Below are 27,564 nucleotides of genomic sequence, written 5' to 3' on the forward strand. Positions count from 1 at the left end.
CCGGTGACGCGCACGCGGGGCGGGGCCCGGGCCGGCGCGAGGCTGGAGGCCACGGGGCCGGTGGCAGCCCCGGGGCCCCGCGCTCCGGGACCGCGTCACCCCGGAGGGTAAGCGGTGGGTGGTGGCTGCGCTCGGGCCTCCGGGGCGGGACCCCGAGGGCGGCCCCTCGCCGGGCAGCCGGGCTCCAGCGGCAGCGCCTGGGGCCTGCGGCCCTTCCCCCCGCCGCCCCGCCCCCGGGAGGGGCGTCCCCGGGGCGCTGCTGACTGGGTGGCCCGGCGGCGGGGCCTTTGCTCCCAGGGAGCCCGCAGCTCTGCTGCACGTCCAACCGGCCTCGCCGCGCGGCACCCGAGCCCTGTGCCGGGTGCAGGAGGTGCAGGCGGGGCGGGGAGGGCAGCCCCTTCCCCGGGCCTCCGGCCGCTGGAAGTCCCGGGAACGGCACCGCGCCTCTGGCAGCGCGGCTCTGGCGCTGGACTGCTGGCCAGGAGAAGGGCCCGTGAGCCAGGCGTGCTCCAGGCCGCAGGAAGGACGCTGTCGGCTGGCAGCTGCATCCGGGGAGGCCTCTCCCTGCGCGCTAGGTGAAACCTCCACCTGGAGGGGGCGGGAGCGGTGCTCGACTCTGAAGGAGAAAGAATTTGGAGCAAGTGCGCCGAGTGTAGGTAAGGGAGGAGCTCATTAAAGCGCGAGTGGCCGGGAATGGCAGCTGCGAGCACAGAGCGAGGGAGAACAGAGGGACGAGAGGGCCACTCACCTACCCCCGGCTCGGCTTAGAGCGGATCCCCGGCCAGCTCCTGAAGCCCGTGTCACCTGGCGTCCAGGGTCCGCCCTGATCTGCACAGTGTGGGAACTGAGTCCCTCCCACCCCAGGATTTGGGGGCGCCGCAGAGCCCTGCATGGAGTGAGGTTATGTGCTGAGAACTTCCCGGAGGCCAAGAAAGGAGATGGTCGGGAAGGCTTCTGGAGAGCATGACGGTGCAGCTGCGTCCTGTCCGGGTCCCCCAGGCCATGGGAACTTGAAGCCTAAATCAGAGCACCCAGCGGCCCTTCCCTACTTGCCCGAAGAGTGACAGAGAGAATGAAGACTTGTGCTTAAGTCTAGAAACAGAATGAAGCAGCGAAGTAACGAAGACGCTTACCACTGGAAGAGCACAAAACGCAATTGGTCGAGCAGTGAGAAGGCTTTATAAGGCAGAAAGTGCCTGCTGGTAGAAAGGGGAGTGCGGCGGCCTCAGAGGGGAGGCACACTTGGGGGCTTAGGATTATGTCTTTTAAGCCTTCCAAGAATGGGGCAAAGCGGGAAGGGAGGGCATTGGGCTTGACTTGCGATCTCGTGATGTCTCTCCCATGAGAGAGACCTGTCACCATCTACAGTCAGTCTTCTAGATATTCTGCAAGATAAACTTAACACAAGGAGTTTCATGATCCTTTTCTTCTCCAAGATAGTGGTTCCCCTCAAGCAGTGGGGACCGATCATTTAGGACTGTTGTCCTGCCTAAGATAAGGTCAGTTATTGGCCGATTACCATAAAATGTTATGAATCTTACCTCCTAACTCCCTGGTTTTTAAAATGGAATCTTAACCTTAAGATGGGGTCCCTCCTGTTCTTCCTTTTATGTCATAACCATTTTTAGTCATAAGAAAAATTGATCATGATGCCTGTCCCATGTCCCTGCCCACCTCAACACCAGGCTGCACTCCATTCAGTGTGAAAACACTGACCGACCAGGAGAGTGTGGAAGAGGAGGGAGAGACGAGCACGGGACCATGGAAGGAAGGTGGTTTTTTTAAAATGTAGCTGGTAGCCATAGAGTGGCTCCGCACACCATGAAGGCATGCTCATCCTGGCGTCCCCCCAAGGGGGTGAGTCGCCTGGAGGTCCCTGGCAGCTCCCGTGGTTCCCCAGATGCCTGTATTCCAGGATCCCGTGCGACAAGCCAACATCCTGCATTCTTCAGGTTGCCTTGGACGTCCTGGCCCATAGCCCCCCGTGGGGGCATCAGGAACTTTTAGAAGGAGGTCCCTTGGGGATAGGTAGATGCAATTCTGTTTGAAAGTTCCTCTGACCCACTGGGCAAGAGCCCCTATGGACAAGGGGATCGGGGTCTGTCTGGGAAGGTTCATTAACAAGGCTCGTGACGTCTAGGAAGCAGAGTGGTACATATTCAGATACTGTTTTTTTCCCCCCGCTGCTGCCCTCAGAGCATCAGCTGGCTAATACAGCGTGTGTGCATCCCCTTGTGAAGCCTAATGTGAGGGACAGGAGAGGTGGACACGGTGTAAAAAGGTCTGGGGGTGCCTCCCACCCCACTCCCACCGTGCAGACAAGGGGAGAAAAGTGCACTTAAACCTACAGAGTTGGTGGTTGATCCACGAGCTGTAATTTCAGACAGGTTGGCTGCATGTGTAGCGGTCATTTGCATGCATGGCCCTTCTCTGCACTTTAACAGGAAACCTTGAAGAAGCTGGCCAACAGATGAGGTGGCCACCAGTCCAAATCAGGTGGGTAGGGCTCGTATTTCTGAGCCAACCTGCTGTCCCCAGCTCCTAGGAAACTAGCTGGGATGGGTCAGGTGTCTGCCTCCGACACAGTGCTCCCTACCAGACTCTCCTCTCTGACCCCTGCTCCTCTTGACAGAGGGTGGCCCGCAGCTGGAGGCAAGACTGACCAGAGAAACCTTTGTTTGCCTCTGTGCACCTGCATCCTGCCCCACCCTGCAGCCTGTTCCTCATTCCCCACCTGGCTTACCCTCCCTACTGCCTTGTTCCAGGTTCTCTCTCCTTTAAAGAACAGAACTAAAGTTGACCTGTCTTCCTGATCACCCCCTGGGGAGGGTCTGATCAACACATTTGTACTGCGGTGTTCCTGGTGCCTGTGGAAATGTGCTTTGCCCCTCCTCCAGGCTTGGGGCAGGCACCTTAACCCAGTGCAGTGACACTAGCCTTAGGTTTGGGCCCCAGAGGCATACAGGTGCCTGTGGGCCAGGCTCTTCCTGCCCTTGCTCCCTGTGTCATGTTCTGTTTGTACTCTATGTTGCTCTGAACTTCTTGGTGTGTAACTTTAATGGTTAACGTGTCTGTCTCTCACGTGAGTGTTTTTGCTTTTGTATTAATAGGGAAACAAGTGATGAAGCACATCTGATTCAGAGACAGAAGCCAGGAGCCCTCATCTGGGCCTCACCACATGCCAGCTGTGTACCCCAGGCAGGTCAGGTGAGCGTTCCCCAGCCCTCAGGGTTGTGGTGTGGGAATATGTCGTCATGTGTCACAGAGTAAGTGCGGGCCTTGTGGCCTCTGATAGAAGGATATAGCAAATGTCAAAAGGCATTTTTTAATGGGTAGACAAGTTCAATAAAGAGCAACCTTTGCCTTGAAATTTGATCTAATCACATAGATTGTGGTTCTTAGGCAAACATGGACGTGATAAAATTTGATTATGCGAAACTCTTTCATAATTGTGTGCTCTCTGTTCATGCATGGAAACAGCTGCTTTACAACTTTGCATACAAATTCTTCTGTGTTTAATTATCACTCACAAACAGGAAGCTCTGGATTACAGCAACCTAATGAAAGGAGGCCATGGTCAGGCGAGCCTGGCTGCCGGGGCACAGGCCTTCCCCAGGTCACTCACGGTCACGGGGTCAGCCTCTGCCCGCTCCTGTCATCGTTTCCTTGGCTCTGCTCTTCAGCTAACATCCCTTTGTGCAGCTCGTTCCCCTGGCCCCACACCAAACCTGTCATCCCTCCAAGGGTCAGTTCCATTTCTGACTAATGCCCTTCATCAAACTCAGCTCCTGGAAAACTGGCCGCTGCCCAAGCAGCTCCTGCCTCAACAGCCGACTCCTCCTGGTGGCCCAGGACTCAGCGGCGTCGAGCACATTCCCACTGGGGCGCCCATCACACCGTCCCTCTGCAGAGCTTTCTCGCCTTCCCGGACTGACTCTTCCCCCGCCCCCAGCCCCTGGAACTACCATTCCACATTCTGTCTCTGTGGATTTGCTTGCCCCAGGCCCTTATGTAGGTGGAATATTTGCCCCAGCAGGCCCAGCTTATTTCATTCAGCATGATGTCTTCAGGACTCACCTGTGTTGTAGCAGGTGTTGGCGTTTCCTTCCGTCAGGCTGACCGATAGCTGCACTGTGTGTATAGACCACATTTTCCTTATCCATTCATCTCCCGATGGGTATTTGGACTGCTTCCACCTCTGGGCTGCTGTGAACATGGGTGTGCAAATATCTCTTTAAGACCCTGTTTTCAGTTCTTTTCACTATATCCAGAAATAAAATTGCTGGGTCATATAGTAATTCTGTTTTTCTTTTTCCTGGGAACCTCCATACTGTTTTCTCCACCCATAGTGGTTGGGCCATTCTGTAATCCCACAAGGACTCTGATTTCCTCACATCCTTTCCAGCTCTTGTTTTCTTTTCTCTTTTTATTGAAGTACAATTGATATGCAGTATTGCATTGGTTTCAAGTATACAACATGGTGGTTCACCAGTCACACCCATGATCAAACCCTCACCCCCAGGGGTGCAGCCACAGTCAGCACAGGAAGATGTCACGGAACCGCTGACTGTTCTCCGGGCTGCCCTTCCAAACCCGTGAGCGGCTTATGTTATGACTGAGGCTTTGTGCCTCTCTACTCCTCACCCTCCCCATCCACCCGCCCCAACCCCCTGCCCTGTGGTAGCCACCAGTCATTACCTAGTGTCTCTGAGGCTACTGCTCTTCTGTTCATTTTGTTTTGTTTTTAGATTCTGCACATAAGTGAAATCATACGGTATTTGTCTTTTTCTGCGTGGCTTATTTCACTGAGCATAATACCCTCTAGATCCATCCATGTTGTAAATGGCAGGATATCTTTTTTATGGATGAGTAATATGGATAAGATGGGTATGTACCACACCTTCTTTATCCATTCATCTATTGATGGAGACTTTGGTTGCTTCCATGTCTTGGCTGTTCTAAATAATGTGGCAGTAAACATAGGGATGCATGCTTCTTTTCGAATCAGAGATTTTGTTTTCTTAGGATAAATTTCTACAAGTGGAGTTACTGGATTGTATCCTATTTCTATTTTTAGTTTTTTGAGGAACCTCTATACTGCTTTTCACAGTGGCTGCACCAATTTTCCTTCCCACCAACAGTGTAGGAGGGTTCCTATTTCTCCACATGCTCACCAGCATTTGTTATTTCTTGTCTTTTGGGTTGTGGCCATTCTGACTGGGGTGAGGTGATATCTCACTGTGGATGATTTGCATTTCCCTTAGTGACGTGGAGCATCTTTTATGTGGTTGTTGGCCATCTATATGGCCATATTTCTTCTTTGGAGAAATATCTGTTCAGATCCTGTGCCCATTTTTTAATTGGGTTATTTGGGGTTTTTTGGTGTTGAGTTGCATGAGTTCTTTATATATTTTGGATGTTAACCCCTTTTCAGAAAAAGCATTGATGAATGCATTCTCCCGCACTGTAGGATGCCTTTTTGTTCTGCTGATGATGCCCCTTTGCTATATAGAATATCTTTAGTTTCATGTAGTCCCATTTGTAAATTTTTTATTTTATTTCCCTTTCCCAAGGAGACGTGTCAAGAAAATATTTCTCATGCTTATGTTCAAGAGATTCCTGCCTCTGTTTTCTTCTAGGAGTTTTTATAGTTTCATGTCTTATATTTAGGTCGTTAATCCATTTTGAGTTAATTTTTGTGTTTAGAGTTAGTCAATAATCCAGTTTCATTCTCTTGTATGTCGTTGTCCAGTTTTCCCTATACCAGTTGTTGAAGAGTCCGTCATTTCCCCACTGTATATCCATGGCTCCTTTATCATATATTAATTGACCATGTATGTGTGTGTGTTTGTATCTGGGCTCTCTAGTCTGTTCCATTGGTCTATGGGTCTGTTCCTGTGCCATACTGTTTTGATTACTGTAGCTTTGTGGCATAGCTTGAAGCCAGGGAGCATGATCCCCCAGCTTTGTTCTTCTTTCTGAGGATTGCTTCGGCTGTTCAGGGTTGTCTGTGTTTTGTTTTGTTTTTTAATAGTAGTTCCCCTAATAGATGTGAGGTGATGTCATTGTGGTTTTGCATGTCTAATGTGGAGCATCTTTTCATATGCTTGTTGGACATTTGTATGTCTTCTTTGGAGAGAAGTCTTTTCGGGTCCTTTGCCCATTTTTCAGTTGGGCTCTTTGTTTTTTTGTTGTGGAGTTCTAGTTGTCTGCGAATTCTGGATATTAACCTCTTATCAGGCGAATTCACAAATGATTTTCTTCCATCCTTGGTTTGCTTTTTTTCTCTGTGGTTAGTGTCCTTTGATGCACAAAGGTTTTTAAGTCTGATGTCATTCCATTTGTCTGTTTTTGCTTCTGTTGCCTGTGCTTTCCGTTTCCTATCTAAGAATCACTGCCAGCGTCAGCATCATATAGCTTTTCTTCTGTTTTTCTTCTAGGAATTTCATACTTCTAGGTTTTATAGTTAGGTCTTTAATCCATTTTGAATTAATTTCTGTATATGGTGCAAGGTAAGAGTCCAAGTTCATGCTTTTGTATCCGGAGAACCAGCTTTCCCAGCACCACTTCTCAAAGACACTCTCCTTTGCCCGGTTAGTGGTCTTGGCTCCCTCTTTGAAGATATGTGAGCATTTACATGAGGCTTATTTCTGGGCTCCATTCTGTCCACCAGTCTAGGAGTCTGTCTTCATATCACTACCTCTGTGCATTAATGGCTAAAGCTTTGTAATATGTTTTGAAATCAGTATGACACTTCTAACTTTGTTCTGTTTCAAGATTGTTTTGGCAGTTTTGGGTCCCTTGTGATTCCATATGAATTTTATCATCTTTTTTCTATTTCTGAAAAAAAAAAGTCTCTGGAATTTGCATACGGATTGTGTTGAATTTGTGGATCATTTTAAATAGTATGGACATCTTAACAATATTGTCTCCCAAGCCATGAACATGAGATATTTTTCTATTTATTTGACTTTCACCTCCTTAGTTAACTTTATTCCTAAGTATTTTATTCTTTTTGATGCTACTGTAAATAGAATTGTTTTCTTGATTTCCTTTTCCTACTGTTTATTGTTGTGCACAGAAATAACTGTTGTTTGTGTATTCTTTTGTGCCCTGTAACCTTGCTGAATTTATTAGTTCTAATAGTTATTTTCCTCCCCTGTGTGGAATCTTTAGGGTTTTCTATGTATAAGATCATGACATCCACAAACAGATAATTTTACATCTTCCTTCTCAATGTGAATACCTTTTATTTCCTTGTTTTTCCTAATTAATCTGGCTAGAATTTCTAGTACTATGTTGAGTACAAGTGTTGAAAACAGACTTTTTTTTATTCCTGATTTTAGACTAAAAGTTTTCAGTCTTTCACCGGTGAGTTTGATGTTAGCTGTGGGCTTTTCATATATAACCTTTATCATGTTGAGGGAGTTTCTTTCTGTTCCTACTTGTTGGCTGTTGTTATTATGAAAAGGTGTTGGATTTTATTAAATGTTTTTTCTGTGTCCATTGAGATGGTCATGTGTTTTTTCTCCCCTTTATTCTGTTATTGTGGTGTATTAACTTGATGGGTTTTCAAACGGACCGTCCTTTCACTCAGGGAGTAAACCCCACTTGGTCGTGGTATACAATCAATCCTTTTACCATTGTTGGATTCAGTTTGCTACTATTTGTTGAGGATTTTTCAGTCAATATTCATGAGGAATATTGGTCTATATTTTGTCTTCTTGTAGTGTCTTTGTGTGGCTTTGATATTAGAGTAATGCTGGCTGTGTAGAATGAGTTGGGAAGTGATCCCTCTTCAGTTTTGGGGAAGATTTTGAAAAGGATGGCTGTGACTTCATTAAATGTATGGTAGAATCACTGACAATCAAATCGGTAGCCACCTGGTCCAAGGTTTTCTTTGTTGGGAGGTTTTAATGACTGATTCAATGTCCTTACTAGTCACAGGTCTGTTCAGGTTTCCTGTTTCTTCATGATTCATCTGGTAGGTTGTGTGTTTCTTAGAATTTTTTAGTTAACTATGTTGATTTAGTCCACGTTATTCAATTTATTGGCATACAAATGTTCATAGTCCTCTCTTAAAATAATTTTTATTCTTAAAACCAGTAGTAAATGTTCCCCATTTCATCTCTGGCTTTAGTTATCTGTGTCTTCTCTGTGTTCCTCAGTCGGCCCAGCTAAAGGTCTGTCAGTCATGCTGCCCTTTTCAAAGACCCGACTCTTGGTGTCCTGCTTTTCTGTATTATTTCTCTGTCCTCTATTATCATCCCGCTCTAAGTCTTGCTGTTAATTTCCTTCCAACTTTTTGTTTACTTTGTTCTTTTTCCTGTTCCTGTAGGTGTAAAGTTAAGTTGCTGGCTGAGATCTCTCTTCTAAGTTTTTACTGCTATAAATTTCCTTCTTGGTGCTGCTTGTGCAGCACCCCATCGGGTTTGGTGTGTCGCATTTTCATTTTTACTTGTCACAAAATATTTTCTAACTTCCCCTTTGATTTCTTCTTTGACCTGTCGGTTGTTTGAGTGTGTGGTTTAATTTCCACATATTTGGGGATCTTCCAGTTTTCCTTTTGTTGATTTTTCATCTCATTCCATTGTGATCATAAAAAATACTCTTCTCTACAATTCCCACCTCTGTTGATATTCTCATTTTGTTGTCCTGTGTCGTTTTCCCAGTTTCTTTGGCTCTGTACACTGAGGCAGTTGTTTTAAAGTCTTTGTTTGGTACATCAATGCCTGTGTTTCTCCAGGGACAGTTTCTGCCACTCTATCCTCCGTGGAACAGGCCAGAGATTCCTGTTGCTTTGTATGTCTTGTGATATTTTTGTTGAAAACTTTAGCATTTGCAAAAGCAGTCATCTCTCCCTTGCAGACTGGCTGTGTACCAGGAAAGTCCTACACTGCCTCGGAGGTATTTCTGAGCTCAGGGTGAAGGCTTAGGTCTTCTCAGACTCTTTCTGCATGTGTGTCTTCCCTGGGCCTGTATGTGTGCTATTTACAGTTGCTCCATTTACACGGCTGCTTTTACCTGTAATTTCCCACAGTCTCGCCCAAACTCCTCCTTGAGCCTTAGATGTTCTGTGGTGTCCACCCCCCACCCCCCTTGCCCCCTGTGTGTGTCTGCAGCCTCCCTGCAGCCTTCATAGGAAGAACTAACAGCTGCTCCCACTTTCCTGATCTGAGCTCCAAACTCCAGGTCAGACGCAGCAGAGCCCTGTCCCTCCACAGTCCCGAGACAGGTGAGCACGCTGCAAAGAAGCCTGCTCTGCGGCCCCAGTTTAGAGGAGGAAGCAGAGTGGGCAGCTGCTTCCTTCAGACCTTGGGGCACCAGGGCAGGGCAGGCAGTTGTGAGTGAGCCTGGCAGACTCAGTCCCAAGTGTGACTTCTGGGCTGGGCATCGGCTTGTTTGCTGTACACCTTTGACTGTTTTCCAAAACTCCTGTAAAATACTCAGCAGGGCCCACTCTCTCTGACATCCCCCCGGGGAGCGAGGGCCTAGGACTCCCTCTTCCCCCAGCTAGCCGCCGCCCTCCACATGAAAGGAGTAGGCAGAGCCTGGCTTGTGTGCGGTGGCCTCATGGGCGGCCGGTGGGGCAGAGGAACGTCCTCTGCTGCCTAGATGAGGGCCCGCATGCCGGGCTGGACCACAGCTGCTCAGAATAGGCCAGCTCCTGCTCGTGGGGGCTTACAGACCCTCAGGAGCTAATCCCATAAACACTGACACAGAGGTGCTAGGTCAGAGGGGGCGGGGGGTAACAAGAGCGTGACAGGCGGGGGCTGCTCAAGTTGAGGGGGTCAGGGGTGGTGGGACACTCAGCTGAGGCTTAGGGGCAAGGACAGGGTCGGCCAGGTCAGCTGACAAACGTTCTGGGAGTGGTGTCTGTGTGCGCAGGGCCTGAGGCAGGGAGGGGCTGAGCGGTGGGGACAGAAGGAGGCACTGGGTTCCCAGGTGCTGTGAGCAAGGGCGAGAAATGTAAGAGGAAGCCACAGAGGCCAGTAGGGGCCAGGCCTGGGCAGGGGCTGCATTAGGACCCTGAGAGCAGTGGGCTGATCGCAGGTGCAGTGAGGCCCAGGAGGCCCAGAGTCAGGCAGGAGCAGGGGCTGGGGACGGGGTCTGGGGAGGGAGGCTTGCTCTTGGCCTCTGCATGTAGCAGATGCTCAGGGAGCTATGATTTGCCCTGCCTCCTGCCTGAGTTTGGTAATGGGTGCTGGGAGGCCTTCCAAGGGGGGGCACTGGGCAGCCGTAGGGTCGGCCAGCACTGGTCACTTGAGGGCATGCAAGTATGGTTCCAGGGCAGATCCCAGAAAGGAGGGGCCGCTGAGGGACTCAGCTCCCTGCCCAAGGCCACCTGGTCCATTCCTCCTCCACCCATACAGCCTCAGGCTGGCACTAGGGCCACCGCAGGCTTGTCCCCTGGCTCCTGGACCCCACCCTCCGGGATGGAGCAGTTGCATCAGCCCCCAGCCCAGCACCCCATCACTGTCCTGGGTCTGAGGGGTGGGTGTGCGTCCTGCTGCCCCCCATGAGCCAGCATGCACTGTGCATTCTGCACGTCTTCCTCACAAGGCCACATCACGACGTGTTCTCCTGTGAGCAGCCCACCGTGCAGATAGGAGACAGCGCTTGGGAGGGGTAACCTGTCCACTATAACACTACCTGGGCAGAGTCCAGACCACCTCCCGCTTTCACTTGGCACTTCCCTGTCTCTTCGCCCAGGAGCGTCCACTCTGCTGCCCCCGGTTGACAGTGAGGGTGCTCAGCTGGGCAGACGCTCCCCAGGTTAGGGGAGCCCTGGGAATCGGCATCTCACTGCTCCCCCTCTAAAGCCTCAGGTTCCCATGTGGCGCCTTGCACTAGACGTTGCTGATAAACTTGAACAAATGCTCTCATTTGGGGATTTATCAAACCAGAGGTAATGGTGCTGAATTCATTTCTTTTGCTACTCGGGTAGGATTTTTAGACTCTGAAAGCACACGGGGATTATTTCCTCCTTGGCAGGAATGTGCTGTGTGAATGCAACGAAGCATCTGTTCTGGAACTTCCAGGAAAACAAGCTGTTTCTCTGATTTGTCTGGGGCTCCCTGTAGCTCCCCACGGGGTGGGGTTTTAAACCTGAAATGGAAATTACCTATGGGGAGGACAACTGAAAGGTTTGGAGACATGTAGCTTTCAAAATAACAGCGAGCCTCACAGCCATTTGTCTGGAACAGCACGTGGTGGGCGCCACACTCGGACCTTGCAGTCAGCAGCTGTGGGCCTGTGCCCCGAGCCTGCACCTGCTGGACCACAGCCGTGGACAGGTCGTCTAGTCCTTATAAACCTCAGTTCCTCTTTGCAAAGTGGGGATCCCACCGTCAGGAATCATTCTGAGGATGAAGTGAGGCTTCTGATTCTGGGGGGAAGTGCACACCAGCTCCTGGCTGAGCGTTTTGTCTCAGCAAAGAGACTGACTTGCCCTGCAGCCTCGCAGCCTAACACGTTTTTCCTGCCTCGCCTGTCTCCCTGCTGCAGCAGCACGGCCCTCAGCAAAGCAATGAGAAAAACACCAAACGGTGGGGGCCTGAAGATGACGAAGGTGGCGTACCCCCTCGGGCTGCTCATCTGCCTGCTCATCTACATCGCCTACATCAAGTGGCACTGGGCCTCCACCACCCAGGCCTTCTTCAGCATCACTGAGGCCGCCTTGGGGGTCCGGAGGGGCCAGCAAGCCCGCAGCCCCCCAGGGACGGCCACACGCGGTCGCGATGTCTTCTACGGAATCGTGTTCGATGCGGGAAGCACGGGCACCCGTGTGCACATCTTCCGGTTTGCCCAGCAGCCTGGAGGTACCCAGCAGAAGGCCCTAGCCATGTGCTCACTGTCCGGCTTGCACACCACAGCCCCTGGGCTCTCCTCCCCATAAAGACTGTGGCTTCTCAGGGTGTGGGCTGGACCCCCAGGGGGCCTATCAAAAATGCAACTTCCCAGAGATGCCCACTCAGGTGTGGGTCTGGCCTGGGGTCAGAACTTCCCAGGAGCCCCAGGTTCTCCTCTCTCGCACAGCATCGGGCAACCACCCAAAGGCAGCCGAGGCCCCCGAGTGCCTGCGGTGGCCTGTTCTCCCGGCATCACCGGTGGGTCATGACGTAGGCTGGAGGTCATGTCGGGAGAGTTTAAGTCCGGAAGTAAGCACAGGTTCAGGCCGGTGGGAGCCAGAAATCTAGGAAGATCAAATAAATTAGCAAAGACCTGGAGCCCAGGCTGACATGGAGCTGCCAGTGGGGCCAGGCAGCGAGAGGGTGACAGGCGGCAGTGGCCTCAGAGTGGGGAGGGGCAGAGCCTGAGCCCTGTCTGCTGCCGGGGTGGGGGCCCCACTGGCTGCAGGCGGGAGGGAGGCAGGGGGCATCGCCACCCACTAGCCTTGTAGGGACCCAGCTGCCACCCAGCCCTCCACCCGGCCCCTCCTCCTCTCCAGGGCTCTATCCTCCATGGCCCTGCAGTGCCCAGCAGCTCTGAGGTCATCTCACCAGCCTCTAGCGAGGGACTGTGCGCCGGTCTGGGCTGGGGATCCTGCCCTCCGGCTCTTGGTGGCCTGCATGCCGTGTGGCAGACACCGTTCTGGGCATTAACGGAGCTGGTGGCCCCAGACGCCTGGAGTGGTCCTCTCCAGAGCTGCCGTGCAGATTTTATTTACTTTCGTCTCCTTTATTTTTTTGCTTATTACAGTAAACTTTTCATATGCCAGCCCTGCCTACCTCCAGAAAGAGTTTTAAAGCCAAGTTTAAGACGGCACTTGTCCACAAATAGCCCTCTGACAGCCATTTTCCGGTGTTTTGTCATTGGAGAGACAGCCTTACTAAACGTCTTACCCCTGAGTTTTCCTCCCGGCTCTTCGTGTCTGAATTCAGACCAGCATCTCTTGGCCACCACGTACCTCTGGATGCTCTTCTTTGCTGTATACACAAGTCTAGGCTCCTAATAATTTTAAACATTCAATTTTTTTAAAAGAAAAAAAGATATTCTTTAAAACCCTGTAATACCTCCATCCCAGAATTGAGGAAATGGTTTTCATATTCACAGTTTGGAATCATGTGTCCTGCTCCTCTGTTGTTGAATCAGCAAGAATTAACTGTGTTAAGATTTAACACTTTCAAGGGACACACTTTTTTCTAAATCATACGTTGATAAAGTTGATTTTTTTAAAAAGTAAAATTCTGGCCAAGAGAGTAAATGTCCTATTCATCTTGTTTAGCCCAACTAAAGAGGCAGAATTTAGACCAGAGACCAGAAACAGTGAAGGTCTGTTTTCAGATGTCTGCCTTTAAAAAGCGTGGCATATGCAGTTGCATATGTTCATGTATTCGTGTATATATCCACGTGTCTGTTAATTGTTGTGCTCTTTTAAAACATGTTTCCCCCTAGAAACCCCCACTTTGACCCATGAAACCTTCAAGGCACTGAAGCCAGGACTCTCTGCTTATGCTGATGACGTTGAAAAGGTAACGGTTCTCGCGGTTCCTCGGATTTGTCTGTGTGTGGTCCGCGGGCCGGCCCCCTTTCTCTCGAGTCTAGTAGGCCCTCTTCACAGGTGCTGACCAGGGCGTCTCATCTGATGGGGGTGGTCGGATGGAGGAAGCTGGCAGGGCATGAGGCCAGGGAACCCCACCCCTGCTTCCCAGGCTCCCCTGCACCACGAGTCCCGGCGTGGCTCAAAAGCACGAACGCTATACACTTACAGAAAAGATGATTTGGAAGTTTACTATTGTTTTGTTTCAGTGCCTCTGAGCAAACGTGACACATGTTGACTAAAACAAAAATTTAAAGTTAAAAATGTATTATGCAAAATCCACAAAACCAAATAAGTGTAAAAGAAATTTACTTGAACTCAAGAGGTGATATTTGTAAGTCTGTAGCTTCTATCCTTCTGAAGTCCTTAAAGCTGACCCCTGCACTAACACGGGCCCTGTACCCCACAGGCTGATGAAGGGGGCGCCCCGTCGAGCCGTAAGCCCCCTCCGGTTCAGGTGTGTCCTGAATCAGTAGCAGGCACACTGCTGCACCAGAGCATCCTGGTCTCCGCCAGAGGAGCCCAACCTTCCTTCCCTGTGGTGCCCTTAGAAAACAAACTGAAAACAAAAGTCGAAATGAGTGATTCCAGAGTGGCCGTCCGGTTAAACCTGATTAAATTAGACATCTTTGCAGTAAACTCACAGGGTTTTTAAAACCTTACTTGTTTCAGTAGGCAGCACACTTGCAGTGGGACAGATTTCCTGGCTTCCCAGGGCTGACAGCAGAATCCGCCCTCCCACGCCGGTCTCCCCGGGACTCCCTGGTTCTCACGGATCCTTCAGGAGCTGGTTTACATGTACATGAGCATCCGTAGTCCCCTCCCCACTGTAGTTTACATGCACACAGAATGGCACTCACATTCTTACGCACCTCGATGGCATCACCGAGTATAACCTAGAGATCCGGTACTCCCAGTGAAGGGCGTCTGATGTTTCCGGCCGAGGGCGTTGCAGTGCGCACATGCGCACTCAGCTTATGGAAGCAGTCCCCAGCTGAGGGACGCACAGATGCCCGATCTGTTGCTCCTAACAGTATAAGACCGTCCACTCTGTGCTCCTCATCACACACGTTTGCAAGGGCATCCCTCACGTGAATTCTTAGAATGGGATTTGCTAAACTGCCCTCATGGCCTCATACTGTTAGCAGACCCTGAGATGCCTCAGAGGCCGTCACCCCACCTACCCGTGGGGACATGGGACCTTGGCCAGCTTCTGGCCCATGAGCATCTGGGAGGCAAAAATGGCAGCGTTCACCGACCTCAGTGCCACAAGCGACCCTGTCCTGAGCACATGCCCCGCGTGCTGTGCCAGGGTGTTTCTTAGGCTCACTGGCCCCTGAGCCCCACTAACCCGCCAGCACCACTTGACTTGAGTTTTCTGCCAATTTAGAAAATTTGAACATTTACCAACTAATAAACCAAAAGCTGGAGGGGCCTCGGTCACCCTGCACCCTGAGCTTTGACAGCCCCCGCTTTGCTTCCCCACGTTCACAGAGCGCGTCGGGAATCCAGGAATTGCTAGATGTTGCTAAACACAACGTTCCCGTCGGCCTCTGGAAGACCACCCCCCTGGTCCTCAAGGCCACGGCCGGCTTGCGCCTGTTACCAGGAGAGAAGGCTCAGAAGCTGCTGCAGAAGGTGATGCACCCGCCTCCCCCGGCCAGCGGCTCACAGCGGGGCAAACACTGAATGTCAGCCTGTGTCTGGCCGTCAGGCAGGTCACATGGGAGCTTCCTGGAGCAGAGGCACGTCGGAATACCGACAGCATCGCACTCGGGTGGCGGGGTGGCGGGTGAATGATATTTTCACACCCCGACATTTAAAGATACTCATGTTTCTTAGAGTGAATCTGTTATAAGAAGAATGACTTTGTTTTAAAGGTACTTTGTGCTCTGTACGGCCTCCTGGCATCCAGACACTGATCACGTGTTGGGGCGGTGGGAGCCGACAGCTGACGTTCAGCTCAGGCTGTGTGTTCTTGTGGAAACTGCCAGTCCTCTAGGGGTAGAGGCCAGGCACACCCTTTAGCCTCCCCTGCCCAGGGCAGCTCTCACACAGCTGGGGTGTCCCCAGGCGCCCCACGCCCGCAGATGGCTCTGGGAATGGTCTTCCTCACCCTTTATACTGTCAGCTGCCGGATGGTGGGCCATTGCACATCTCAGGGTCCTTTATAAAAATCCCACACTTCCTAAAAAATGGAGAAGGAAATACACCCAAATGCAGCAGCTCACTGCTTTGCCTCCCCTCTGCTGGCTGTCCCCCGGGAGCAGTGCCCCCCTCCGGCCACGTGGGGGCCTGGCCGAGCTCGGCCCTGCAGAGCTTCCCATCCTCAAGCAGGGCCAGAGCCCTCCCAGAGACAGGGCTGCGGTGGGGCTCCCGAGTAGCGTCCTCAGCAGGCCCTGGGAAGAGACTGAGGAGGCAGCAGCCTGCAGAGGATCAGAGAGCTTGGGGCAGCGAGGGAGTCCCCCGGGGCGAGGCCACGCCCCCCGGGCTGGGGTCCTCCTGCCGCTGGCAGGGGGCACAGCGTGACTGGCAGCTGTGAGTTCCAACCCTGCAGGATGACCATGTGTTCTCTCTACACTCAGGTGAAGGAAGTGTTTAAGGCGTCGCCTTTCCTCGTAGGGGATGACTGCGTCTCCATCATGAACGGAACAGACGAAGGTAGAGCAGGCGGTTCTCCCTGGCGCGAGGCTGTGCAGGGGGCGGGCTGCATGCAGGCTGCCCTCCGGGTGTCATGCAGAGGCGCGGTCCTACTCAGAGGCCCGGGCTCCAGGAACAGCCCCATTTGGGTCATAGTGCCCGCCTGGGAGGATCTTCGGGGCTGGCGTGAGAGACGCAGCCCCGTACAGAGCAGGTCCAGGCCCAGCACAGGGAGTTTCTGGAGACAAGTTATCTTCTCAGTTTTGAGAACATTTAGAGAGAATCCCCAGTTGCTAGTGTGTTCGGAACGTTGCTGCTGTGTTGTTGATTCTAAGAGGGAGACACTTAGGGTTCCGCACTGGCCCCTGACTTTAAATATGACCCTGAGAGTTTGCACGAAGGGAGGGGAGACCAGCTGGTTCTCAGAAGAGAGCGTTGATGATGGGGAGCAGGGAGAGAGGTGACATCTGGCGGAGCAGCTGATGCGAAGGCTGGGAGTGGTGGGGAGGGGGCCCCTCCTGCCCCTGAGGTTGGGGTGTAGCCATTGGAGTCCCGGTGGTGTTCACAGCACCCCGAGTGATTTGGGTGCTGTCTGTGACCCTCTCTTGTAGGAGTGTCAGCCTGGATCACCGTCAGCTTCCTGACAGGTGTGCCCCCGTCGCTGAAGGCTCCCGGCACACACACCGTTCTGACAGTAGGGCTCTCGTGTCCGCTCTTAAAGTGACCTCTTCGGGGTTGCCCGGAGCTGCCAGGTGCTGGAACGGGTGTCCCCTCGGCCCATCAGGGCGAGTGTGGCACCTGCAGATGTGAGCGCTGGGAAACGGGGGGCCTCAGCTTGGGCGGCCTCCCCAGCACCCGTCCCGCCCCCAGGGCAGCAGAATCCATCCAGGGCCCTGTTGGCCCACTGCCAAGCCAGGCAGGAGAAGGCCTGGTCCTGTCGCCAGGTATTAAATGCGCTGTGGGTGTGATCACCACCTTAGAATTAATTCCTCCGCTGTAGGTAGATCAGGGACCAGAAACATATGTTCTTGGAAACAAGTGGCAAAGAGTAATTTTGCTTAGATTATTCTCAGTACATGTGGGGTCTTGTCTCTTTATTGTGATTTTGGAAGAAGCCAGGGTATCTGACACATGAGAAAGCAAGAGGCTTCCTAGCAGAACCTGCCCTGGGCTGTGGAGAGCCCTGCAGGGGCTCTCCTAGACCCTGTGCGTCCCTACACAGCGGTTTCAGAGTCACTGCGGCTGCCTCCCTGGAGGGCCCGGCTCCTAACCCTCTCCTGTTCTCACCTGCCTGCTGACGTGCCCACGCTCTGCTGGCTTTGCTCACTGTACCCCAGGCAGTCTGCAGACCCCGGGAAGGAGCCGTGTGGGCGTGCTGGACTTGGGTGGAGGCTCCACGCAGATCACCTTCCTCCCGAGAGGCCAGGTAACCAGCCCGGCTGCCTGCCCAGGAGGCGTCCCAGCCCTGCTTCCGCTCAGAGACCTGGTGCCTGTGTGATACCACCTGGGCCTCTGGGCCAGGGACCCGGAGGCGGGCCCACCCTCCCCTGCGTGCCTCCTGGCAGCCTGGCTCAGAGGGGAGGGAGCTCCGGTCCTTTTCGGGACAGATGCTTCCCGTCAAGACCGTCAGCTGCTTTCAGAGCAGTACCTTCAGTGCCCACTGTTTTTGTATTGTTATTTTTAGTTCTCACTGGAAGACTTAAGTTTACTCGGTTGTCTTGAGTGGTGTTTGTCAGAATGAGTAAATAGTACTCACAAGGAGGAAAAACACAGTTTTCCATTTTGAACGTTTTATTTCTCATTGCTCCAAACTTTCACAAGTTGTGACTTAATGAAAAATGAATTGAATACGTCTTCACAGCCCCTGTTCTTTCAAGAGAACAGAGGGGTGGGGGCAGGGTTCCAGAAAGGCCAGCAGGGAAAGCAGTGACCCTCGTGTCTTCCCAGGACGCTGTTCACACCTCCCCGCCCGGCCACCTCACGTCGCTCCAGATGTTCAATAGGACCTACCAGGTCTACTCCTACAGGTGTGCCCAGGGGTGAGGGCGGGGAGGTGGCCGTCCGGCCATGTACCTACCGCAGCTACACGTCTGTCTGTGTGCTCGCTCTGTCCTGCTTTGGAGAAAGTTTTCCAAAAAGTGGGGACGAACCCATGGCTGGTGTGGGAATTCTCTGGGCCCCTGTTTTCCTCGTGGTGCCTTGAGACCTTTCCTGTGAAGCACGGGGGTGCACACCACAGATGGGGTGCCTCGTTCACCAGACGTCCTGGGCAAGCTCCTGGCACCGAATAGGCCTTCGTTTGTCCAACTAATTAGCTGAGCCCCCTACCCAGTGCAAAGAGGCTTCTGGGTGAAGCAGGAACCTGCCGCCTCGGCCCAGGCCCCTCCCCGCCCCACTTGTTTCGGGTCCAGGTCAGGCGGAGGTGCTGGAGGTGAGGGAGGAGCCAGAGCCCCTGGGACTGGGCCAGCCCCTCACCCCAGGTTTTCCTTCCGCAGCTACCTGGGTCTCGGGTTGATGTCGGCACGACTGGCGATCCTGGGCGGCGTGGAGGGAAGACCCAGTGAGTGGAGTGCGCGGGGGGCCCTCCTCACTCGGCAGCCTGAGGGGACCCTCGAGAAACGACCCCCTGGCTCCCCACCCCCATCACAGCAGCTTGCCACCCACCAGGCAGGCTCAGGGCACCCAGGGCATGCCCCCGGTCTGGTCAGTGGGCACCCCGATGGTGATAACCAGTGACACGTTCACCTGAATACATTCTAAGGTTTTAAAGAAGGAGATAAGAATGAGGTCCTCTCTGAAACACCAGGCCAGGGCATCTCAGGACACCGCGCAGCTGCAGAGTCACCTGCACTTGGCGCTGCCTTGTTTTAAGGGTTGGAGAGAGCCTCACTCTTCATGACAGCATGGGCGCCCTGGGCTGGGGGTGTCTGTCCCCACTCACAGCTGTTCCGCCCTGTGAGAATGTCCCTCTGCCTTCTGTGGCTCTGTGAGGACCATGAACACAGGCCTGGCCCTCCCTGCCTCCGTGGAGGTGAAGGTTACCCAGAGATGAAGGCTGTGGCTGGTCCCCCAGACCTCCCGCCCTTCCTGATGGGCCTGGCCCAGGAGAGCCTCGTGCGGCTGTCAGGGTGCACGGACTCCCAGGGCTCAAGGGGTCAGGCGCCCCAGTGGGGAGCGGGGGCCCTGCTCCGAGGCCTTGGCCTGTGTCTGAGGGTGCAGAGGGCGGCCCTAGGCCCTGACCCGCGCCTCTGGTCCCGACGTGTGCGCTGCAGCCACACACCCGGCCTTGGCCCTGCCTCTGCCCGCCCTGCGCCCTGTCCCCCGCAGGATAGCACTGGTACCCATTTTCCTGAGGGCCGGGGGTTCTGACAAGTGAGACTGTGCAACGGAATTTTTGTTTTTCCATGGACATTCTATTTCAATCAATTTATTTCAAATCTTGGTATTTAACCTCATAATGGAATCCCTTTTGTTGCAAACCAAAAACATATCCACCTTTCAGAAACACCTGCTACCCTTGCTCTGGGGCTAGAAAACACCTGTCTAGCCAACAGGAAGGCAGCGCCAGTTTGCCCGTCTGATGGCCGGGGGCTCTATCTGCCCCCACATCCCTCCCACTCAGCAGAGCCATGGGGGGCCGCTTCTCATCGGGCCACATAAAATGCCTGGTCAGGGCAGTGTGGCAGCCACCAAGAGAGGTGTGGGCTGCTTCCCGCCCTGAGAAGGCCCCCTGCTGTCACATATTTTTGCACAGCACATCACCCCGGACTGAGTGGGTGGAACGGCAGCCGGTCTGTTACTGTACCTTGTGATTCTGCAGGATTCAGCTGGGCAGCACCTCTGCTGGGGCCCCCTGGGGCCCTGTGTGGTGACGGGGGTGACTAGGCTGCATGTCACGTACTTCAGTGCTCCTCCCTGTGACCTCGCCCTGGCCACTCGGAAAGGAAGACCCCTGAAGTCACACAACACCCTATGGTGCACGTTCTCTGGTGTCAGTGGGCCGGGCCAGCGACGGGACCTGCTTCTCAGTGGGAGAAGCTGACCTGCCTCTCAGCATGCGCACCCTCGGGGGGCAGCATTGTGGGGCCAGCTGTCCGTGGCTCCACAGGTTCATGGTGCGGTGGCTCCCCGAGGCTTTGCCACGGCCCTGCCAGGTCACTCACAGGCTCGGCCCTTTATGAAGCCAGGGATGGAGGCTCCCCTCCTGGCAGGTCATAGTGAAAACTGCCTGAATGGCATTCAGCCCGGTGCCTGGAGCCCAGAAGCCCCTCGGTGGGTGTGAACCGAGAGGGGCCCCATTTCCAGAGCAGATGAGGCTTCCAGCAGCTTGGGGTAGAGGAGTTGCGCCCCGGCCAGGCCTCCACGCGTCAGTGTCACCTGGCAGGAAGCGTGCCTCCTCCTGTGCCCGCATTACTGCCGCGAGGGGAGGAGGCCCCCAGGACGTCGGAGGAGCAGGTGCTTGGTGATCAGGGCTCTGCCCCGCAGGCACCACTCGGAATCGATCTCTGGCAGTAGCTCTCTTACTGTCCAGGCCCCGTGTCTGTTACTGTGGCGAGGGCACGGCCCCGTCTAAATTACTTTACGCAGTTGAGGAGGTAAAAAGCTTCTCCCGAGTCAGCTGGGTCTTGATTGCCTGCAGCTCAAAATAATCCGCATGCCAAGGTGACACATTCTGGGGTGTCCTCTGCTCCCTGTCACCAGCCTAAAATCCTCTCCCTGCGACAGGCCTGCTTCGGCAGACCCCGTGTCTGGCTCCATCGTGCCCCCGTGCCAGCAGTGCTCACGTGCCTTTCTTTCCGTCTTTGTGTTTCAGCTGAGGCCGGAAAGGAGTTGGTCAGCCCTTGTCTGCCTCCCGGCTTCCGAGGAGAGTGGGAGCATGCGGAGGTGATGTACAGAGTCTCTGGACAGACGGCAGGTACGGTGGACTTGCTGCCCGTCGGTGCTGTATGAGGGTTAAGAAGGCAGGCTCCCCTCTCCTGCACCGTCCAGATCCCTCCGGCAGGCAGGGAGACGGCCACCAGACCCCTTCCGGACACGCCCACACTAGCCCACGAAATGGAAGTAGCTCCGGGAAGCCCTTGGCCGGACGCACTGGGAGCCGCCAGCTCCTGCAGGATCCCTGCACAAGGCTCCCGTCTGTCGCCAAATACTTCCTCGCAAAGCAGTGAATTTCCTTACAAGCCTCCGGTGAGGAAGGACATGAACCTCTCTCAGTTCTGAGACAAACGGCCAGGTCAGGGCTCCAGGCCCGGCAGCCCCGGACGGGGAGGAGTGGCCTGGCCTGGGGCAGCCAGCCCTGCACAGCCTGGAGAACAGAAGAGGCTCCCCAGGCCACGGGCCCGGAAGTGACTTGCCCCCCGCTCCCAGGGGCCTTGGTCGGCCTGAGCTCCTGTAGTTTCTCCTGAAGAAATGCTGGGACACCGTCTCCAGGCTGGACCTGAGGTCTGTCTGCCTTCGTCAGCAGAGCAGTTTCTGCTCGCAGCACTCCTGCCACCAAGTGCCCAGGGGCTTCCCGCCAGCCAGCTCTCCGCTCGTGAGCGGTTCCTTCTGGGCTCTGGCTCTGGAGTCAGTGCAGACCCTGCAGGTCAAGGGCTCAGCCCCACAAACCTCGCCTCTCCCAGTTGTCAGACGCAGCTGACTCCATCCTGGGGGTTCCCGCGAGTTCCCTGTCCTGCCCCTGCAGACAACTCGCTAGAACAGCTCACAGAGCTCAGGAAGGCACCTTCCTCAGCACCAGTTTGCTCTGAAGGATGTAACTCCAGAACGGCCCGTGGACGCTAAGGTGAGGCAGGGGCCGGGGCGTGGCGCCCCCGTGCCCTCTTGGGGCAGGTGCTCCACCTCCCAGCACCTCCTGTGTTCACCAGCCTGGACCCTTCCTACACCCTGTGGATTAGGGTTCCTACACAGCTTCCTTCCGCGTGGCCACTAGTCACTGATCGACACTGACCATCACTGGTCATGGCGACCGGCTCTCCCCCGAGGAGGCCAAGGGTGGCTGACCACAGGGCTGGTTCCTCCGACTAGCAGCCCGCATCCTGACTGTCAAAGGTCACCACATTAGTGTCAACTCAGGTGCAGTCAAAAGAAGCTTACAAGTAACAGAAGACACACTTCTCACCCCTGCCACTCAGAGGTCAGGGGTTTCAGGAGCTGTCAGGAGCCAGGAAAGACCAAGTACACGCTTCTGATCACCTAGCAACCACGTGGGCCCCCGACTCGGAGCCACCGTGCTGGGCCCATGCATCAGGCCCTGCCGCAGCCACGGGGCCCCCGGCTAGCATTCGGGGGACAGGGGCAGCCAGGCAGTAAGACACAAAGGGCTTTGCAAAAAAACAAAACAGGCTGGGGAAGCTGAGGATGGGTTTTAAACAGGATGACCAGGGAGGACCTCGCAGGGTACACTTGAGCCAAGACGTGAGAGGTGGAGAGTGAGCCCCGAGGTCTAAAGCAGCAGCTCTCCAAGCTGGGGGGCCAGCATGTGCAAGGGCCTGGCGGTGGCTGCTGTGCGTAAGGAGCGAGGGGGCGGTGGTGTGCCCTGCCTGACAAGGGATGGCAGAAAGGATGTGTGAAGGGCAGTGGCTTTGTGGGCCACAGGGAGGAGGTGGGAAGCTGGGTCCAGGGGCAGGCTACGGTGTGCACGTCCATTAACCCCTGGGGCCCTGTGTTACCATCCTCCTGCCAAGCAAGGAGTGAATGACCAGCAGTGTGAGCTCAGCAAGCTGCCTGTGAGGCCTCTGACCCGAGGGTACAGGCCCCGCTCCGGGCGGCCAATGAGATGGCACAGGACACTGCACCGGAGAGCTCAGCCCAGGTGTGGCAGAGGCGACAGTGTGACCCTGGATTGGCTAGTGGCGTCAGGAGGGCCTCAGTCGGGCCACGCTGTCTGGCTGCCTTCATGCCCAGGATTTCTCCCCAGTGATGCAGGCCACGAGCTTGCTGTTGACGAGCAGCACTGCGAGCACCTGACTTGGGAGAGGGCTCTGCCTGGGCTCTGGCCCTGCCTCTCCCTCCATGCCGGACCTCGTCACTGGGAAGGAGCCGCAGGGGCGCGTGGCCCCGATGCGCCGAGCCCCCAACTGCTAGCTCTGTTTCCTTTCCCCCCCGCAGGGAACCTCCATGAGCTGTGTGCCGGCCGAGTGTCAGAAATCCTCCGGAACAAAGTGCACAGAGCGGAGGAGGTGAAGGACGTGGATTTCTATGCCTTTTCCTACTACTACGACCTTGCGGCGAATGTCGGCCTCATAGGTAAGGGGGCCCTGGTCGGGCTGTGGTGCTCCAGGCGGATGCCTGCGGCAGGGGGATTGCGGCGTCACCCTGAGGGCGGTAAACCTAGGAGAACGGGAAGCTAGAAGCCCCCCCTTTTGTAAACGAATCAGACTTTGAGCCACTTAGTGAAGTCGCCTCTCGGTGCAGGAGGCTTCCTCGGGGCCAGCTGTGGGGGTGCTCTGCCCTAGGGCAGAGTGTGTGGACGTGGCCATGTGGCCGCCAGTCCCAGGCAGAGTGCAGAGGGGTCACCCCCCCCCCACGATCCCCCTCAGGAGCCCACGGGGTCTGTGTGGTGTCTCCGGGCTCTGAGCTGCCCGCTGTCTGGGCGCGGTGGGCAGGCAGCCAGCCAGGGCTGGTCCAGGAGGGAGGTGCGCTCTCAGCCCTCAGCGGGGCCAGGTCACCCTCTCCGGCACCGAGCAAGGTCCCCAGGCACTCCCAGCAGCTGGCCCCGTGGCTGCTTGGCCTGCCGATCCCGAGGGGCCCCGCGGGCTCCCCACCGCTGGGGACGCTCGCCTGCAGGCTTCCGACCGTGCTGCCAGCTGTGCTCAGGGTCCACCACTCCCTGGCTTGGCCCGGCAGCTGCCACGGGCCCCACCCTCGGTGGCTGGCTCTGTGGGGCCCCTCCCCAGCATCCCGCATCAGTGTGGGGCCCCTCACCCGGGTGCAGGGGACCAGCCTCTTCCCCGGGGGGCCTCAGGACCTGCCGGGATCCTCAGAAAACCTGCTCTGGCTCCCGGCTGTGGTCAGTGTGCCTCTGAGAGCAGCTTGGGTCCGTTTTCAGAAAGGGGCTCGGAGCAAACGCCAGGTCAAGGGAAAGTCAGGGGGCTTCCTTTTCCAGCACACTGGGCAGCAGCCGCATGCCGTGTGAGTGTGCCGGACGCCCTGGGACCCTCTTTCAGATGTAGAGGTGCTGGGGTGCACTGAAACTGCCATCCCCGAAGGTGGAGGCACAGTGCTTTGTGCCTCCCTCCTGGGAGGGGTTCACAGTCCTGGGCGGCTCCCTTCTGGGGCGCCCCATGGAGGCTCTGCCTGTTTGTTCCAAGATCCAGCACCACCCCTCACTTTTTTTACAGAACTTTTTCACACTCAGGAGATAGACACCAGGATTACATTGCTACACCACAGCTTCAGAAAACTTTCCAATCTTGTGCTTTTATTTCTTTAACTTAAAATTAAGAGTTTGCTCAATGTGGGGCCCAGGGTGAGTTTCCTCTGGGGGTGCTCTAAGGCCCTGGCCTTGCAGACCCTGCCCGCACCGGGGGCTGACCCGCCCAGGGCCCAGCCTCAGCCTCTCTCTGGGGCCCTGCCAGCCTCGCTGCTTCTGCACTGAGGGTGCAGACTGGGTGCTCACTCTCGCCCCCCAGATGCGGAGAAGGGAGGCAGCCTCACCGTCGGGGACTTTGACATCGCGGCCAAGTTTGGTGAGTGGTGGCAGCACAGCTCAGGGCCAGCAGATGGGGGCCCTCCCAGGGCACACAGGTCACTGTGCCCAAGGCGGCTCAGCCCTAAAGCCCCGGCGGGGCTCCCAGCGCCCCCAGACCCGCACCCAGAGGCGAGAGGTTGTGACCGTGCGTGTCCCTGGTCAGCACGCTGGCCCAGACTGCGGGTCTGCCACGGCCCGTGTGGCTGCAGGGCCCGGCGCCTCGGTGTTCAGCTGGGAGAGGCCATGCTCTACTCCTAGGGCTGTTGGGAGCAGGGCCCTCGATCTTGCTTTCTATGGCGCCCTTTCACCCTGAGAGTGATTCCCCTGAAGGTGTCCCAGCAAACCCTCAGCTGTGACCCGAGGAGCCGGGGACCCCCGTCCTCCCCTAGCCTGCCCGCTGGGAGCGGAGGCTCCCGCCAGCGCCCCACCCGCCTGGCTGCCTTCCCAGCTGCAGGCTGGGGGGCCGACTGTCTGTGTCCCCACAGGAAGCCCCTCCCCTTCTCTGAAGTACCTCTCTTTTAAGTCTTCCTGTCATTCCTGGGTTTGTCCCATGGTTCAGGGTGACCCTCAGACAAAGGTTCCCAGCAGGGTTCCAGGCCGGCTGCCCCCACCGGAGGAGAGGGTGGGCTGTTCTGAGTGAACCCCCGTGTTCCCACTCCGGGAGAGGACCCAGGTCCCGGGCACAGAGGTGTGGCCTGTGAGGCCGCGGGCTCCTCCTGTGGCACCCACACGAGAGGCAGACACCCCTCTTGCCCTGGAGGCCGAGCTGGGTGGGGCGGGTGGGCCTCGGGACCCTGCCGCTTGGCCTGCTCCTGCCAACAGCCCTCCTTCTCCGAGCGGGGTCCTGTCTGGGTCATTTCCACCTGCTGGGGCAGGCACAGAGCCTGGCACTGGGTGGGCAACTGGCGTGGCCACCTGGAACCTAACTGGGAGCCTGCCGCCTCCCCCAGTGTGCCGGACGGCGGGGACCCAGCCGCTGGGCAACCCCTTTGCGTGCATGGACCTCACCTACGTCAGCCTGCTTCTCCAACAGTTAGGCTTCCCAGAGAGCAAGGAGCTCCAGGTGAGGGCTGGTCTCAGGCTGCCCCTGTGCCCTGCAGGGTCTGGGGAGCCGGACGCTGCTGACAGCCTCCCGATCAGACCTCACTGCCCCATCTTGTCTTTTCAAGCTGACTCGGAAAATCGACAATGTGGAGACCAGCTGGGCCCTGGGGGCCTCTCTTCATCACATCGAGTCCCTGGACAGACGGAAGCGTCTGACCTCGTAGTGGCTGTGCTGCCCCCGCCATCTGCATGGGGGTGGCTCTCCCTCCTTGGGAACAGGCCCCTCTGGGGTCCCACCCTGTCACAAGGAGGCCACAGCTCGGGCCTAACCCCTCCCCTCGACCTTGCAGACTCGCCCCTGGATGGGCAGAGGGCTGGAGTGCAGCCCAGGCCCAGCGCCCCTCCTGACCACCTGGGCTCTGGGTGGCCGAGCTCCGGCCCAGGCAGGGGGCACACCAAGGCCGGGCTGCCACCCCCCCACTGTCCCTGTGCAGAGCTGGGGCTGCATCTCCAGTGGGAGTCTTATCTCCAGGCCCCTGTCTGGTCCCTCCCCCACCCCTAGGCAGACTCCCCAGGCAGTTAGGGAGCTTGCACAGCGTGCCCTGGCTGCTAGGGACGAGCCCCATGGGAACCCTGGTGCCCTCTGGGCCAGGGGTAGGCGGGACACCATGAACTCTGACCCCATGCGTGTTGTCTCCTGGGTGTGGATGTGTGAAGCCTCCCAGAGGGCTGCTACCTCAGGTTCTGGGTGGCTCCAGGTTCCTGGCAGGAGGAGGGCTGGAGACAGACCCCTTGTGCTGGGCTCCAGCTCTTCGGAGGAGCCCAGATGTGAGCGGGAACTGCTGTGAAGTGCTTGTGTCTGTGCTGGCAAGTGAGGCTGCAGAGCCGGGCTGAGCCCACACACCGGCTGTGATCTGACCGGGCACGCCCTGCTGCCGGGAGCCAGCTGTGCCTGGCAGCCCCATGTGTCCATCCCTGGACCGGCCCTCGCATGGCTCCGCTGGCGTCTGGGGCCACTGCCATCCCAGGGGCTCCCTGGGGCACGGACTCGGCCTCCCAACCTGGCTGGGCCCCAGCATCTCTGCAGTGAACGTACAGTCTGCAGAATAAGCTGAACCTCGTGCATTCCACACAAAATAAAGGGTTTACCAGGGTGTCTGCTCTGTGATTCCTCATAGGGACACCAGCGACGTCAGGGACCACCTGAGGGCTGTGTTCCCTGAAGTTAAACAGAAGACTGCCCTTGTGGGGCCACAGAAGTGGCGGCAGGTTACGGAGGTGGGGGTGTTGAGCCCTGTCGGCAGTCTTGGAACTGCTGGCGTCCCTGTCGCTGACAGGCTCTATGGAGCCCCCGCCTTCCCAGCTCTCTGCACGGCAGAGCTCTCCCCGCCTGGGACTGGAACCCACAGCACATGCTGGGCTCTGAGCACATCACCTCCAGTGGCGGGGTGCCCCCCAGGGAGCACCAAGCCCCTGCTTGCATGGTGTTTGACGAGGATCTGGCTTCAGCCTGGGACAGTCGGAAAGGGGTCGCGTGCCCCACAAAGACCTGTCGGAACCCACACCCCAAGCTCTCCGTCCTTGCAGCCCCCAAGACTGTCCCTGACAGCAGGGGGCACAGGGTGGGCACTGGCCCTCCCAGAGCCGC

The 27,564-nt window shown here is 55.9% G+C and overlaps 1 protein-coding gene across 6 annotated transcripts; it reads left to right on the plus strand.

Moving 5' to 3' along the window:
* The first annotated feature begins 10 nt into the window (after positions 1-10).
* Positions 11-26,351, plus strand: ENTPD6 (ectonucleoside triphosphate diphosphohydrolase 6). 6 transcript variants are annotated; one of them, XM_057491255.1, is made up of 15 exons: positions 11-118; positions 3,120-3,207; positions 11,509-11,822; positions 13,399-13,475; positions 15,038-15,181; positions 16,129-16,204; positions 16,795-16,830; positions 17,521-17,609; positions 18,131-18,210; positions 18,679-18,743; positions 20,997-21,098; positions 23,291-23,428; positions 24,814-24,870; positions 25,823-25,935; positions 26,042-26,351. In XM_057491255.1, exons 2-15 carry the CDS (start codon positions 3,179-3,181, stop codon positions 26,138-26,140), a joined length of 1,419 nt encoding a protein of 472 aa, XP_057347238.1. In that variant the 5' UTR covers positions 11-118; positions 3,120-3,178; the 3' UTR covers positions 26,141-26,351. The 6 variants fall into 6 exon arrangements, with proteins under 6 accessions (XP_057347238.1, XP_057347242.1, XP_057347241.1 ...); XM_057491258.1 differs by having other exon boundaries at positions 47-107; positions 3,111-3,207; positions 26,013-26,142; XM_057491254.1 differs by having other exon boundaries at positions 54-107; positions 3,111-3,207.
* Positions 26,352-27,564: the final 1,213 nt, after the last annotated feature.

Source organism: Manis pentadactyla, chromosome 14 (assembly GCF_030020395.1).
Source record: "Manis pentadactyla isolate mManPen7 chromosome 14, mManPen7.hap1, whole genome shotgun sequence".
NCBI lineage: Eukaryota > Metazoa > Chordata > Mammalia > Pholidota > Manidae > Manis > Manis pentadactyla.